Below are 15,112 nucleotides of genomic sequence, written 5' to 3' on the forward strand. Positions count from 1 at the left end.
TTCCCCAATTCTGATCCGATCCTCAAGCGGGACACCTTCAACGATTTCTGGATCGATTCCCCACCGATCTGCATCAAAATCCTGACACAAAATATTTTTTCAATTTTTTCATTTTTCCCCTTGGATCCCCTTGAAAAGTGGATTTTCCCCCCTATGGCCCACTGCGATGGCTATATCTTCCCCAATTCTGATCCGATCCTCAAGCGGGACACCTTCAACGATTTCTGGATCGATTCCCCGTCGATCTGCATCAAAAAATCCTGAAGCGAAATATTTTTTACATTTTTATATAATTTTTCCCTTTGGAGCACCCGAATAAAAGAATTTATTTATATTTCTCTAATTCTCTACTTTATTACGGATTTAAACGTAAAAACAAAACTATTTTAGGGGAAATGGACGTGCACTTATTTCTATTTAATGTCAATAGCTGGTATAATAATATAGTTTTATTTATAAATTTAAAAAAACCTTAAGCTACGAGGGAACAGACCCATTAAAAAGATAAATCAACAATAAAAGGGGGACAGGCTTCTATGCCCATCTCGCTCGTTGCCGTGCCGATAGCTTCTCCGAGTCGGAGTCATCCTGAACCCTATTTGGAATGAAAGAACAGCTACCTGGAATGAACGTTTGTCGAAGGTTTATTGCTCATATCTGACCTAAAAAGGATCTAGGGACATAACGCAAAGCGAACCGGAACGCAAGAAACAAAACGGTGGGTGTGGATTTGGGTGAAGGATGTAGTGGGTGGTGGTGGATGGTGGGTGATGGGTGGTTGGGGCCGATTTGGGAAATGTAGGTTCGTCCAGCGTCATCCGGTCCATCAGAAGAACTTCCGCCTGGGCGTGGAGAAGGCCAATCCCGACATCCTGCAAATTGGAAACATAGACTTGACTTGATATCGAACAGTATTACTGACTCGTTCCCACCTGGCCAGTTTCGGACCGGTTGTATCATCCGTCGCTGGATTGGAGCTGCTCAAGGGCTGACCCGGACCACCATTGGCTGCCGCCGACTGCTCCATGCCTGCGCCCTTGTTGGCCTCATCCGATGGCAACGATGTGGATGACGACGTGGATGGTAGCGGCGGCGATGCAAAATTCTCCTTGCCCGACTGTTCGTCCGACTTGGGATCTTCGGAGGACTCCGCCACGATTGCATCCACCTCCGGCTCCTCACGGATTTCGCTCTTGAGCACCGGAGCATCGCCCTGGCCGTTCTCTCGCGGTGAATTATTGGGATTCATGCAATGGCCCTTGCAAACACAGCCCACATAGCAGCCCTTTTCGGCGCCATAGCATCCGCAGCGCTTGGAGTTGCACCTGGTGCGGCACTTGCAGTATAGAGTACGTCTACCCTCCTCGGCGGACGCCGCAGATGCTGGCGTTGTGGAGTTAATGGACTGCATGGAACCATTATTGCCATCCTGGGGCAGACCCGATCCCGAGGCATCCCGATCGACGGTGTTGTTGCGGTTCCTCGACTGCGATGATCTCTGAAGGAAGAGGGGTAAGAACAATTAGCTTAGGATTACAATAACTCCCATCCCTGACAGCCTGAAACCATACGTCACCTTGGCTTTGGTTGGCACCCAGTCCGGATCGCTGCTAACGTCGCTTAGCTCCAGGGTTTCCGACATTAGGACCACACTGTCGTCAAGAACATCGGTCAAAATCACTTCCGGCTCCTTTGGCTTCTTCTTGGCGGTCATTTTCGAGCGCAGGGCTTCCAGTTCCTGCTGCAATGCCTCCCGGCTGCTAATCAGCTCGTCCAAGAACTGTTGACGCTGCTGTTCCTGCTCCTGTGCCTGCTCCTCCGCCTGGCCAGCCGGCCGCTGGTTGGCTGCCCGCAACAGAACGGCCACCTTCTCCTCGTAGTTCCGTTGCTGATTGAGCATCTGCTCCTCGTGCTTGGCCTCGGCCAGTCGGAGGCGTTTGGTGGCTGCGTCCTGGTGCTGTTGCGCCTCCAGCAGCTGTGCCCGCTGCTCGTCCATCAGGGTGCGCTGCTCATTGATGCTGGCCGCCTGCTGGCGCCGCTGCTGCACCAGGGACTTCAGCAAGTGCTTGCTCACCGTCCGGGCCTCGCCAATGCTCTGGACGCCCTCGGCCAAGGCCTTGATGCGAGAATCGAGATCACTCTGGCAGACCTTCTGCTGCAGATCGGCTATCTGGGCGTTGCGCATCTCCAGCTCCTCCTCCAGGTTGGCCAGCAGGCGCGCCTGCTCGTCCAAGTCCGCCGGATTGATGCTGGTCTGTTTCTCGATTAGATGATAGTGATTGTTTATCACCGCCCGGTCCTCCATCAGTTGCTCCAAACTGTGCTCGGCATCCACCAGCGACAGTATGATCTCCAGTTCCCGATCCACCCAGGTGTCGGTCTTGGCATGGCCAGAGGAGCTGCCGTGCGAACTGGTGGACGGATGATCCTTCTGGTGCTTCTGTCGCTGAGCCTGGGCGGTGGCCTGACGCTCCAAAGCGTCCTTCAGCCGCTTGTTGGTGGCCAGCGCCTCCTCGCACTTGCGCTTTAGCACCTGGCGCTGCTTGGCGTGTAGCGTCTGCTGGCGCACCATCTCCGACTGCATCTTGCGATCCTTGCTCTTCAGCTGGGTGAGCTCCTTCTCGCGCACCAGCTTCCACTGGCGGAACTTCTCGGACTCGCCACGCATCGCCCGGATCAGCTTCACCTTGGACTCCTTCATGGCGCGTATCTCGCCGCTCAGGTTCGTGATCTTCTCACGCTCCTTCTCGCGCATCTTGAGCATGTTCGCCTGGGTAATCACACGACGCCGCAGATCAGCGATTTCCGTCTCCAGGGCCTGCAAGCGCTTGCGCCTATCTTCGGCGATCTTGGCCATGTTGTCCTTGCTCTTGGTGGTGCGCAGCTGATCCATCAGCTCCCGCCGCTCCACCTCCAGGTCCTCGATCTTCTGGTGGCACTGCCGCAGCTTGTCACCCTCATCGTCGGCCTCCAGCCGGCTAAAGTTGCGCATGATGCGCTCGTGCAGCTCCTTCTTCAGATCCAGCTGGCGATTGATGTTGCGCAGCTCCCCGGCGAGATTCAGTTGCTTGTTGGTGAACTCCTCGGACTGGGACTGCATCATTTCCTGGACCTCGTCCCCAGCATTCGAACTGTTCTCCTCGCGCTCGCTGGGCGACCGACCGGACAGCTGGCGGCGCGCCTCCTGGCCATGGCTCTCCAGTTCGTCCTGCGTGCGGTTCAGTTCGTTCTCCACCTGCTCCACCAGCTGGGTAATCTCCTTTAGCGGATCGCTCAACCCATCGTCGGCATCATCGCTATTCTCCGGCTTCTGTTGCTGCTGCTGCTCCAACTTGGCCTTTATCTGGAGGACATAGCTTCGAAGCTTCTCCTGCGCATGCTCGGCTATTTCCACGCGCATCTCCTTCTCGGTGAGATCAGCCCACGACTGGTGCAGCTCCTGCTCTAGCTTCCGGGCCCGTTCCGCCAGCACTCGCTTCTCTTCCTTCAGCCGCTTGATCTCCTCGGCCTGGGCAGCGGATCCTGAAAGGGAATCGGCCTCCGAACTCGGCACAGAACTCAACCCAGCAGAGCCCATGGCACTGGTGATCGAGCTGCTCATCTTTCCATTCGCCAGCAGTTCGACGCGCAGCTTCTGGATGATGTCCTTCAGCATGTTGACCTCCGCGGCGTGAGGATCGAGGTTGACGACCGGCTTGTTCTTGATCTGCAAGGCGCGATCGGCATATCGCAGGGTGCTCAGGGTCTCGGCCACGTTGTAGTCGGCCGGACTGACGCAGGCTATCATCAAGGTGATGGAGTTGCCGCCCAGCGAGTCCTGAAGGAGGCGGGTAAGTTTTGAATCTCGGTAGCGGACGAAGCCAGCAACCTGGCCAGCTAAATGGAAAGTCAAGAAGTGTTACAAAAATCTGTAATCTAATCCTGGAAAGCTAACTCACATCCCAGAGCGTTGATGACATTGCCAAGTGCCAGGAGGCCCTTGTTAATGTTGACACCCTCCTTGAAGCGATCGCCGCTGGCGAGGGTCTTGGAGCAGCGCTCGGATCCGGCCAGGTCCACCAGATTGAACCTCGAAGTAGTAACCGATTGTCTGAAAGACCAGGATTAGAAAAAAAATCGAAAGAACCAAAGCGGATAACTTACGTTCCGTGGATCTTGGTGGCCACCAAAGTGAGTGTAAAGATGGCATGCGATCGGGATGATGTCTCGTTCATGGCTGTGGCTGCCACAGCCCGGCCGGCAGAGCCGCGCATCAGATAATCGGTCACCTCCTGGGCGGACTTGACCTCCAGTTCGGTTAGTCCTGGCATCACGATTTTGTTCTTCACCTCTCTGATATCAACGGTGGCCTTGTCGCGAGTCTTTGTCGAGAAGAGATCGTAGAATTGCTCCTGGTATAGCTCCACAAAGGAGCAGGTTACATGGAAACGGTAATCTTTTGACATTACGGCTATTTCACGGAATATATCGTGAACGGCACGGGGTATTACGCCGGCATGGTCGTCCAGCGAGCCATTGAAGGCAGTGCCCATGGTGTATGTTTTGCCCGAACCAGTTTGACCGTATGCCAAGATGGTAAGATTATAACCATTTAGCAAACGCTTCAACTTCTCCTCGACACAGCTCTCGAACAAATCCTTTTGGGTGTCCTCGATGCCAAAAACATGATTGTATGTGTAGGATTCCGTCCGATTAACGGTCACCTGGGGTGATCCATCAGCGGCTCTCTCCACAGCGATGCGACATCCCCTGTCCAGTTCCGATTGCACCAGAGGGCGCACGCGTAGCGCCACATTAACCGAGCTAGGATCCTCGCCAGACATCTACAGGGGGAAGGGGATAGAAGGAAGAACTTACTTCTGCACTGCCGGAAGTATAAATATGCTTACCTCTTGGAACCTGACTGGCAAGGTATGTGTGTGTAGGTTGTGTGTGTTTGGGATTTGAGTAACAACGTCTGGAAAACCGGCGGTGGTGTCCACTGACAATTTAGCCTGCACTCGCGCGTTTTTAGTCGGAGGACGCGGATCCTATTCGCAACCGAACACGATTCGTAATTTTGTTAAACAGCAGCGGCTTATGTGTCGGTAATAAAAAGTTTTTGTTCGGGGCCCTATGCTAAAAAAAAAAACTTATTTATTAATGCCGAAAAATTACTGGTAGACGCTAAGCATTTTTTTTTGTAGAGAATTCGAAAATGGTGGGATCGGCCCTACGATAAGTTTGCTACTGGCGCCTCACAATCGATACATTTAGGGGCAGGAATGGGACTGCCTACTTAGTTTCAATATTTTCTAATTCCGTCTGGGATTAAACCAAAAAGGTATCAAAGATTACTCAGACGATTACTTATTTTTACCAAAATAATATTAATATCAGTTTGCCGCTTAAATATCAGAAATGTTTCGGGTCGATAACTGTTATCGATTAATTAATCAACACTTAATTGAGTTGTCAATTTTATAATATTTAACTATTCGTGGCTTGTTGTATAAATATAATTATTTATTAATAACTATGATCCAATAATCAAATCATTTTATATTAATATTTGATTTTGATTTTAAAATATCAACACGTCATAAAAACAGTTAACTATCGGTTTTTTGAATTGCCATCACTAGCAGTCCGCAATCAAAGCAGCAGAAGCCGAAAATTGCAGTATCAGTATTTGTTTTGATTGCCGCATTTTGCCAGAAAGGAAGCAGACCAATTAGAAACATAACGAGACCAGAGATCATGGCTGCAACGGCGCCGAAGAACCAGGCGATGGAGGAGGTCTTCCATGAGAATGGTGGCTTTGGCGACTGCGCCAGCGTGGAAGCCACCAAGACGGCGATTTTGAAGGTGATGACGCGAGCGGAGCGCTTCCAGGTGCGCGTCCGGACCTTCATCGAGGAGGACTACACGGACTTTATGCCGAATCACACCTCCCCGGACATCTACCTCGAGGAAGCCAGCTCCCTGGGACGCGAAATAATGGATCTGCTGGACACGGTGGGCAGCGAAGGCCTGGGCGCCCTGGACGATGCCAACTCAAAGCTGGCGGCCGGTGGACGGGAGCAGCGGGAGATCCTGCTGGGCCTGGCTGTTAGTGAGCACGTCCTCAAGATCGACGAGCTGTTCCAGTGCATCGAGGACGCCAAGGCCACGAAGGACTACTTGGTGGTGCTGGACCTGGTGGGCCGTCTACAGGCTCTCATCTACGGGGAGGAGGCACCGCCCGAGGTGCGTCGCGTCTTCCAGGCTCTGGACTGCCACGACACCATCAAAGTGAAGTACCATGTCCAGACCCATCTCCTCCAGCAGACGCTCCAGGAGCGCTTCGATCGCCTCGTCCAGCTGCAGTGCAAGTCCTTCCCCACCTCGCGCTGTGTCACCCTGCAGGTTAGCCGCGATGAGGCCCAACTACACGACGTTGTCCACGCCCTCTTCCAGGAGAGCTACAATCCAGTTAAGCTTTGTGAATTCCTTTGGGAGAACTGCATCGAGCCCCTGATCCGTCGCCCAGTCATGGCGGAGTTCAACGAGACCGCCGAGGGCGACACCTTCATCCACCTGTCGCTCTCGTACTCCACCAAAGAACCGAACTCCTCGCAACTGCGTCCCAGCTACAAGCAAGTCCTGGCCAACTTCCAGCTGCTGCTCCAGACGCTCGGCGGCATCAATTGCAGCGTCTCCAGCGACCAGCATGTGTTCACGATAATCGGGGAGCGTGTCAAGGACAAGATGCTCGAGCTGCTGGTCGAGGAGTGCTTGGTGCCGGCCGTTCCCGAGACCATGGAGGAGTACCAGTCGTCCACCCTGTGCGAGGATGTGGCCAATTTCGAGCAGCTGCTGGCCGATACCTTCCTGATCAATCCGGAAGTGGACCGGGCACTGGGAGAGTTTGTGAAGCAGTATGAGACCTACTTCCGCAACAAGCTGTTCAAGCGTGTCCTGGAAACGGCACGCGAGATCATACAGCGCGACTTGCAGGACATGGTCCTGGTGGCGCCCAACAATCTGGCTTCCGAGGTAGCCGGCGATCCGTTCCTCTTTCCCCGCTGCATGGTGTCCAAGAGTGCCCAGGTAAGTGTCCATGTGGAATCCTTGCGGAAATCCCTAATAATAACATATATTGTTTTCAGGACTTTGTGAAGCTAATGGATCGCATCTTGCGCCAGCCTGCCGATAAAATGGGCGACGTCGAGGCAGAGTCGGGACTATTTGGGCTATCCCTGACCGGAGTCATTGGCGTTATGCTGCAGACGTACATGTCGGAAGTGCCGATCGTGCACCGCAAGCTGCTGGACAGCGTGCCCCAGCAGTCGGTGCTGTTCTACAACAACTGCATGTTCTTCCAGCACTGGGTGACGCAGCACGCCAACAAGGACATCGATAGCCTGCCGGCCCTGGCCAAAGCGCTGCAGGTGTGCGGCCAAAAGCAGTTTCGGGTTCAGGTCCACTACCAGGCCTCCATCTTGATGGAAATCCTGCAGGGCTTCGAGTTCGAGAGTCCGCACACCCTGGGCACTGGTCCGCTAAAGCTGGTGCGCCAGTGCCTCCGCCAACTGGAGCTCCTGAAGAACGTGTGGTTCAATGTCCTGCCGGAGAAGACGTACATCAGCACCTTTTGCGAGCTCCTGAACACGTTCGCCGCGGAACTGATTCGTCGGGTCTTCACCCTGCGCGACATATCGGCCACGATGGCCTGCGAGCTGAGCGATCTCATCGATGTGGTGCTGCAGAAGGCGCCGCAATTGTTCGCCGAACCAAATCAGGTGGTGCAGGTGCACTCGTGGCTGAAGCTCCAGCAGCTCAAGGCCATGATGAATGCCTCGCTCAAGGAGATCACCGAACTGTGGTGCGATGGCGCCGGGCCGCTGACTGCCAGCTACAAGGCCGACGAGATTAAGCACCTGATCCGGGCCCTATTCCAAGACACAGATCGCAGGGCCAAGGCCATCACCCAGATCGTTTAAAGGACTGGCATAGAATGGGAACTAATTACATTATATTTTATACCTTAAGCTTTATTTTTTTACCAATAAACAAAAAATCAACGAGGCAACCCCACGGCTCATGGCTAGTTGGCCTCATGGCGCGCCTGGATGAGCAGCGGATACAGCTGCTCGGCCAGGAGTCTGTGATCGCGTCCATGGGTAACAGTTAGAATTCGCAAGGCATCTTCCAGATGAGGCAGTGCCTCCTTGGCCCGCTGCTCGTGCAGCTGGATTTTTCCCAATTTCATATGCAATAATCCCAGCAGCGGGTTCCAGGCACCATGGTACTTCCTATATCCCGGCAATAGCCTCTGGCCATAATCCAGGGCATCCGTCCACTTGCCCACATCGATGGCAGCTTCGAAGGCGGCATCCAAGGTCTTAACATGCCACACATTCAGAGGATGCAGCACCCCTGTCTGCTTATTAAGGCACACTTTGCACACATCCAGGTCTGGAAAGTAAGTGTTCCTGATTAAAAAAAAGACCTTGGTAGGTGAAGAATCATCCATAATCCTTACACGCCACATCCTTCATGGCCTCCAGATTGGTTCGGGTGAAGGCCATAACACTGTTGTAGGCATTCCTCAGCTTAGGGCTGATCCCGGTGTCGCATCGCTTGCAGTTTGTCCGCTCCGGGTTGATGCCGATGCCGCAGTTTCGATTCGGACAGAGAGCCGCCATCATCTCCTTCGTTTCCTGCGGATCGATGCACTTGCTGCAGCAGCAGAGGAAGTAGTAGTGCTCCTTAAGGTCCAGCCGTCTCTCTTCCGGCGTATTCAACAGATCGATGTAGCTGATGAAGATCTTCGACCAGTCCAGGCACTCCATATCCTCGATGGCGTGGATGTGGAGCTCGTTGCCCTCGAACGTGGCCACCGCATTCGGTTGGCAGCTGTGATCCGTGATCGAAACGCCCAAATAAATGGCCGTGGCAATGGAGTTCATCTCGGCGTCCAATACATTGAAGCCATTGGTAATAAGCTGCCGGGTGGAGTGAAGAGAAAACAACAAACAACCGTGAGAAGGTAGACAGACGGGGGAATGTGAAAGCAGCCACCCTTCCCGCAGAGATGATCAATTGTCTGGCAGGCGGCCAACCGAACAGCAGCGATTGTCACTTAAATTGGCGGCCAACCAGGCTACCAGGAGCGGCTCCAGGAGGAGAGGTAAGTCCATTAACTTAAAATACTAAAAATAAATAGGATTTTAAATCGAAAACTTAAGAATTAAAACTACTATTGAACTTGTAGTCTTATAATCTAGGTATGGCCCTGCTACCTTGGGGTAATCCGCTCCTGAAAAGCAGGTGGCACTGCCTGTCTTGCCCTACCCCACCCTGATCACTTACACGTCCGTAAATGCTCATCAGTTCCGTCTTGTTGGGCACCGTGCTGGGACTCTCGGCCATCATATCGGTGAGCACAGCATGCAGCGAGTCCAAGTGCTCCAGACGCATCGGGTCATTCTTGATCTCCGCATAGTCTAGAGGAAGTAACACATAAAATATATATGATTTTCCCGGAAGATATATCCGTAATACTAACGCGACATCAGATCCCGGAACTTGCGAGAGCCGTGCTCCGTGTAGTAGCCCCGAATTAGGTCCCCGCCGTGCTCCAGACGCAGGATAAGGCGGCACAGCATCCGGGCAGCATCTGGCACGATCCTGGGATGCACCTTCTTCAAGAAAGGACACTCGTGCTTGTGCTGGGCCCAGGCTTGCGATTGGCAGGCTCGATTGCAGTAAGATACATAGCGGCAGTTGGAGCATTTGAGGACTTTGGTACTAAAGGAACAACATAACATTACTAGCAAGCTGGCAAGGATCAGGATAATGGATAAACTCACGCCTCAAGGCAGTTATCACATCGTTCCAGGCGGTACTTGGATTTCAGGACGAAGGCAAATGGCTTTTCGGTGAGTATTCTTTGGCCCCGCTTGATCTGGGGATTGGGAATGTTGGATTTGGACTTGGAGGCGCCGTTGGCTTTGGCAATTGAGGATTTTCGCATTTCCATTTTTCCGGGGGCGACGAGAAAACACCTTCGATTCGTTCGATTCGATTCTAGGGGCCGGTCACGTCCGACTGAAAATGAGCGCACACCTGCAGCTCAAAAATATTGTTTCGTGTCGGTTGGCCGATTTTGAATATTTTGCGGCATCTATTAGGGCTATAATTAGATCCAAACGCAAACACAATTTACGCAAATCGCTGGCAAAACCAGAAAAACATCAAAAACAACACAAATAATAAAAACAATCAGTTTCAGTGTGACCAGAGTGTGTCCCAGACAGTGGGTACTCTATACAGTGGATGCAATTGATAATATAATTTAGAAAAATAATATTAATCGTTAATAAATATTAAAAATCTATAAATCCTTAGTAAACTATATTTTAGTTTAAAAAAAATATTTCATTATTGGTTGGATACTGTATATATTTTAGCCCGTAGATACAAAACAGAAAGAGATAGCACTAGGACTATATCTTACTATTTCAATTATTGGAATTATTAAATAATATACAGTATAATCTCTTGAAATAAATATTTTGATGGACACTTTCGGTGCCCCTTTCGGGGGCAGTTTGTTTTTCATTTATTTTTGTAGCAAACTTATAGATTAAGGACATAATATGTGATCGATCCTAAAACGCCTATAAGCAGTAGTGACAGGGCGGGGCGGGGGCGGGGGCTAAACAGGTTAAAGTAGATAGGAGACGGACAACGAAAACCTAATTATTCTGCGGCTTGGACCATTCGACACTGAGGATGAGATGATCGTAGCCGTGACCGTTGAGGATTTCGATGGCGGCAGCCGCATCCTTGCGCTGCTTAAAGTGCACGTAGGCGAAGCCCTTGCAGAGGCCGGTGTTTTTGTCGCGGGCCAGGTACATCTTGCTCTGCGGTCCAATCTTCTTCACCAGCTCCTCCAGATCGGCCTCGGTCATCGACTCGGATAGGTTAGAGATACGGATTGCAGCGGTGTCATCGCGTCCACGCATACCCATGCCGACCTTGCCAACGCTATCCTTGAGGAACGGCGGCACATATTTGCCCGACTTGGGCGCATCGACGGCGGCGGCAGCAGCAGCAGTGGCCTTCTTCTCCATCATATTCGTGTCCATGGCGGTGCCCTTGTAAGGACAGTTGACCGACCAATGCTCGCCGTTACAGATACGGCACTTGGCGATGTTCTTCGTGGGATCCAGCAGCGGATCGTTGGCCTTCTCGTCCTCCTTGGAGTTGAGGAACTGCATGATGATCTCTTCCGACACCATCGTCGTCTGGGAGTTCGGGCCGGGCTTGTCGTTTTTCGATTCACCGAACTTGGTCCAGGTGCGACGCTTGGCCACCGTTTTGGGCACCACCTGCTTGGATATCTTGTACGTTCGCACCACCTTGGTCTTCTTGTCGTCCTTGTTGTACTTGTACTCCGTCACATATTTGTGGCCATTCTCCACCGTCTCGGTTGTAGGCGGCAGTCCGCCGTAATCCAGCTCCACCTCATCAGCCCACGAGGATTTGATCGTTTCAATGCCCGGCATCTGGAAAGGATTGAATGTTATTCGAATCTGTCAGGGGTGAGTGTCCGGTTCGAGTGTACTAACTTTGTTTTGCTGTACAAATTGAGAGCGTACGGAAAATGCAAAATTTCGCCACGAGTAAGCGAACGGGGTTCAGCACAACGAAAAGAGTGTGGCCAGAAGCAAGGATTATTACGCTAATTAAGTGTGCCGTGTTTGGTCCCACTAGACAGAGTTATCAGGTTATGGGGATATAATTTAAAAATAAATATAAATAATCAAAATAAACAAGTAAAAGTATGATCAATAATAATAATAAAGTAACTAAAAATAATGCACTAATTATTTCAACACAAGAAAGTATATCCGGCGAGGGGAATTAGTGAAACTGGTATTAATCAGTATTTCCAATAGCAACCAATGTTGGTCTTAATCTTCTAGTTTATATTTATATTATTTTAATATGCAATATTTACATTTTAAAATAAGTTATTTATATGAAAATTATCACAAAAAGTAATCTTTTTCGTTAATTGCTTATTTTTCGCGTTGCCAACTATCCAAAATATATATACGGGATTTTTCTCTGGTAATTTTCTATTACCATGAGCTGCCACACTATTTTCTTCTTTTTAACCTCAAAACCTCAGCCATTTCTTTTCCTCGTGGTTATTGACTGAATAAGATGGCTCCTACCGTAAGTGCTCCCAAAAAGTGCCTTTTCCAAGCAATATTCTTAAAAAAGAATAGTTGAATAGTAAAAGTAATGTAAACTACAAGCCACAGAAACCGTGGGTTGGAGTTTTACGCAAGAAATTGAAGAAAAAACCAACCTAAAAGACAACCATGTAACACGCGTCACTTTTGTGTTCCTTTTTTTTTTTTCTGTGATTCAGGCCAAGACCAACAAGGGTGATACCAAGGCTGCTGCCAAGCCGGCCGAAAAGAAGGCCGCTCCTGCCGCCGCCGCCAAGGGCAAGGTGGAGAAGCCCAAGGCTGAGGCCGCCAAGCCCGCCGCCGCTGCCGCCAAGAACGTCAAGAAGGCGCCCGAGGCCGCCAAGGACGTGAAGGCTGCCGCCGCTGCCAAGCCCGCAGCTGCTAAGCCCGCTGCCGCCAAGCCAGCCCCCGCCAAGGATGCCGGCAAGAAGGCTCCCGCCGCCGCTGCTGCTCCCAAGAAGGACGCTAAGGCCGCTGCCCCCGCCAAGGCTGCTGCCCCAGCCAAGAAGGCCGCCTCCACCCCGGCTGCCGCTCCTCCGGCCAAAAAGGCTGCTCCCGCTGCCAAGGCCGCTGCTCCCGCCGCCGCCGCTGCCCCAGCTCCGGCTGCTGCTGCTGCCCCGGCCGCTGCCAAGCCGGCTGCTCCGAAGCCCAAGGCTAAGGCTGCCCCTGCTCCCAGCAAGGTGGTGAAGAAGAACGTGCTCCGCGGCAAGGGCCAGAAGAAGAAGAAGGTCTCCCTCCGCTTCACCATCGACTGCACCAACATTGCTGAGGACAGCATCATGGATGTGGCCGACTTTGTAAGTACCAGCATGGACTCTGGATGCCCACCGAAGCCTCCAGCATCCAGCCTGCTGCCTCATATCAGAATCAGAATCAGTTGCTACCGCACCAAGCTTTTCATTGCCCGCCAACTCATCCCAGGGGCTTTGGATAAAAAGTTGTGGTTATAGCGAAGCCTCTCCATTTGCGATTACTGCCAGCAGACCATCTGCCGTGCTGCTGGCGGTTAACAACTTCTGGAACAAGATTAACGCTTCAAAGTAGATCTTAGATGTAGTATTATTGTAGTAAGTAGTAGAATTGTTATCCGTAACTCCTCGAATCGATATCCATCCTTCGCTGTCACTCAGGTGGCACTCGCGTCTGTTGTACTTTCTTTGACAAGGGGCTCTGGGCGTTGCGCAACGGGGTAGCCACTGACCGCCAGTGACCTGGCACTGGCCAGTGGTGCAACCGTCTGTGAACAGCGTCAAGCCGTGCTATGTGTACCGCCACGTGGTGGGCCCTGGGTTGAGTGCGTCACAACCGTGTCGCCTCAGGCCAAAATTCATAGTGCGCCCTGCTTCAAGGTGTCTTCTTATATATACGTTTCAAGGCACTGCAGGTTTTCCCACTCACCTAAGTAGAAGAGGATTCTAGTATTTGTTTCTTATTGGAACACTTGAAAATCAATCTCCCAAAAAAAAAGCTCTAAAAAACACCCAAAAAAGTGGGCAAACCGAGTGCTCTAGACGAGCCACCAGAACACAGAGAGCAGGGCGCTGCGCCCATAATCCATTCCACGACAGGATCAGGTAACTACCAACTAATACTTAAGTCATAACCCATCCAGACAGTGGCCAGGAGGAGTGAATGACTTCCTCCGGCCACTGTTCCTGATAGCATCTTTTTTAGGCCACGCCGATTTGCCGTCAGAGAGTGAGCTCCATGGCGTCGCTCTGATGGCAGTGTACTCAGTGGCAGATTAAAAAATTGGACACTCTTCTTTATTTGGGCCTTTTGTTCTTCAATCCTTTGACTTTTGGCCTTAACAAAGAAAGAGATAATCTTCTTATACTTTTATCTCAAATTTGAAGAAGACTATTGGTATTTCGAAGAGAAACTAACTAAATCTTATCGTGAATCCTAATCCACAGGAAAAGTACGTCAAGGCCCGCCTTAAGGTCAACGGCAAGGTCAACAACTTGGGCAACAACGTCACCTTTGAGCGCTCCAAGCTGAAGCTGCACGTCAGCTCCGATGTCCACTTCTCCAAGGCCTACCTTAAGTACTTGACCAAGAAGTACCTGAAGAAGAACAGCCTTCGTGATTGGATCCGTGTGGTTGCCAACGAGAAGGACTCGTACGAGCTGCGTTACTTCAGGATCAGTTCCAATGACGACGAGGACGACGATGCCGAGTAAACAGGACGACAGTTCCAGCAACAACAACATAAAAATTAGGTTTACAATGATTCTTGTATGGCTGATGATTTGTTTTTTTATTACATCCACCCTTGATGGGTTTTTATAAGCAAACAAAATATTATTGTGAACTCTACAACCAACACCATGCTGGTTCACCGCAAAAATAAACCTTTGTGTGTAAATCTCAAATAATTTCTGTTTTTTTTAAATTATCGATTAATCGATAAACGATAGAAAAAAGAGGAATTAGAAACATGCCATGCCTGGTGACTAGTTTTTCTAGAAAACTTACTATAATTAACCTTTTAAACAAGAGCTTGATGGGGCTTTTGAGATAATTTATAATTGTAGTTGTGCTTTTTTTTATTTTTCATTTTTTAACTTGCTCTATTATCGCTATCTCGCTCTGGTTTGTGGCTGTAAAGTGAAAGTCCGGTTTCCCTTTTGCACTTTTTAGCTTTTTTTTATGAATCTACAATTATGGGAACTTTTTACACGCTTGGGAGGGCGTGGAATACTTGAGATACTGGAGATATGTTACTAAATCAAGGTCAGATATGGGTAGGGGTTTTTAGATCAATATTTCAGATAATATTCTAATATAAATATATATTTCTAAATCAAGGTCTGAGTTTGAGATAGAAATTCTAGAATCTAGTTATAGGATTTGAAATAGTAGTTGTATAAAATATA

At 50.5% G+C, this 15,112-nt stretch overlaps 5 protein-coding genes across 5 annotated transcripts; 2 read left to right on the forward strand and 3 right to left on the reverse strand.

Moving 5' to 3' along the window:
* Nucleotides 1–621: 621 nt before the first annotated feature.
* LOC6504614 (chromosome-associated kinesin KIF4) lies at nucleotides 622–5,407 on the reverse strand. The gene is made up of 6 exons (XM_001966489.4): nucleotides 4,890–5,407; nucleotides 4,144–4,823; nucleotides 3,939–4,090; nucleotides 1,577–3,876; nucleotides 933–1,498; nucleotides 622–872 (listed from the first exon to the last, which is right to left on the reverse strand). Exons 2-6 carry the CDS (start codon nucleotides 4,821–4,823, stop codon nucleotides 827–829), a joined length of 3,744 nt encoding a protein of 1,247 aa, XP_001966525.1. The 5' UTR covers nucleotides 4,890–5,407; the 3' UTR covers nucleotides 622–826.
* A 188-nt stretch (nucleotides 5,408–5,595) lies between these two features.
* Nucleotides 5,596–8,053, forward strand: LOC6504883 (centromere/kinetochore protein zw10). Its single transcript, XM_001966490.3, has 2 exons — nucleotides 5,596–7,071; nucleotides 7,131–8,053. Exons 1-2 carry the CDS (start codon nucleotides 5,740–5,742, stop codon nucleotides 7,962–7,964), a joined length of 2,166 nt encoding a protein of 721 aa, XP_001966526.1. The 5' UTR covers nucleotides 5,596–5,739; the 3' UTR covers nucleotides 7,965–8,053.
* On the reverse strand, nucleotides 7,995–10,296 carry LOC6504613 (histone-lysine N-methyltransferase SMYD3). The gene is made up of 5 exons (XM_001966491.4): nucleotides 9,837–10,296; nucleotides 9,533–9,774; nucleotides 9,337–9,470; nucleotides 8,507–8,969; nucleotides 7,995–8,439 (listed from the first exon to the last, which is right to left on the reverse strand). Exons 1-5 carry the CDS (start codon nucleotides 10,004–10,006, stop codon nucleotides 8,069–8,071), a joined length of 1,380 nt encoding a protein of 459 aa, XP_001966527.1. The 5' UTR covers nucleotides 10,007–10,296; the 3' UTR covers nucleotides 7,995–8,068.
* A 256-nt stretch (nucleotides 10,297–10,552) lies between these two features.
* Nucleotides 10,553–11,752, reverse strand: LOC6504612 (eukaryotic translation initiation factor 3 subunit G-1). Its single transcript, XM_001966492.4, has 2 exons — nucleotides 11,601–11,752; nucleotides 10,553–11,537 (listed from the first exon to the last, which is right to left on the reverse strand). Exon 2 carries the CDS (start codon nucleotides 11,535–11,537, stop codon nucleotides 10,725–10,727), a length of 813 nt encoding a protein of 270 aa, XP_001966528.1. The 5' UTR covers nucleotides 11,601–11,752; the 3' UTR covers nucleotides 10,553–10,724.
* Nucleotides 11,753–12,107: 355 nt separating this feature from the next.
* On the forward strand, nucleotides 12,108–14,608 carry LOC6504884 (60S ribosomal protein L22). Its single transcript, XM_001966493.3, has 3 exons — nucleotides 12,108–12,213; nucleotides 12,413–13,030; nucleotides 14,150–14,608. The coding sequence occupies exons 1-3, from the start codon at nucleotides 12,202–12,204 to the stop codon at nucleotides 14,414–14,416; spliced, it is 897 nt and encodes a 298-aa protein (XP_001966529.1). The 5' UTR covers nucleotides 12,108–12,201; the 3' UTR covers nucleotides 14,417–14,608.
* The last annotated feature ends 504 nt before the right edge of the window (nucleotides 14,609–15,112 follow it).

Source organism: Drosophila ananassae, chromosome XL (assembly GCF_017639315.1).
Source record: "Drosophila ananassae strain 14024-0371.13 chromosome XL, ASM1763931v2, whole genome shotgun sequence".
NCBI classification, from domain to species: domain Eukaryota; kingdom Metazoa; phylum Arthropoda; class Insecta; order Diptera; family Drosophilidae; genus Drosophila; species Drosophila ananassae.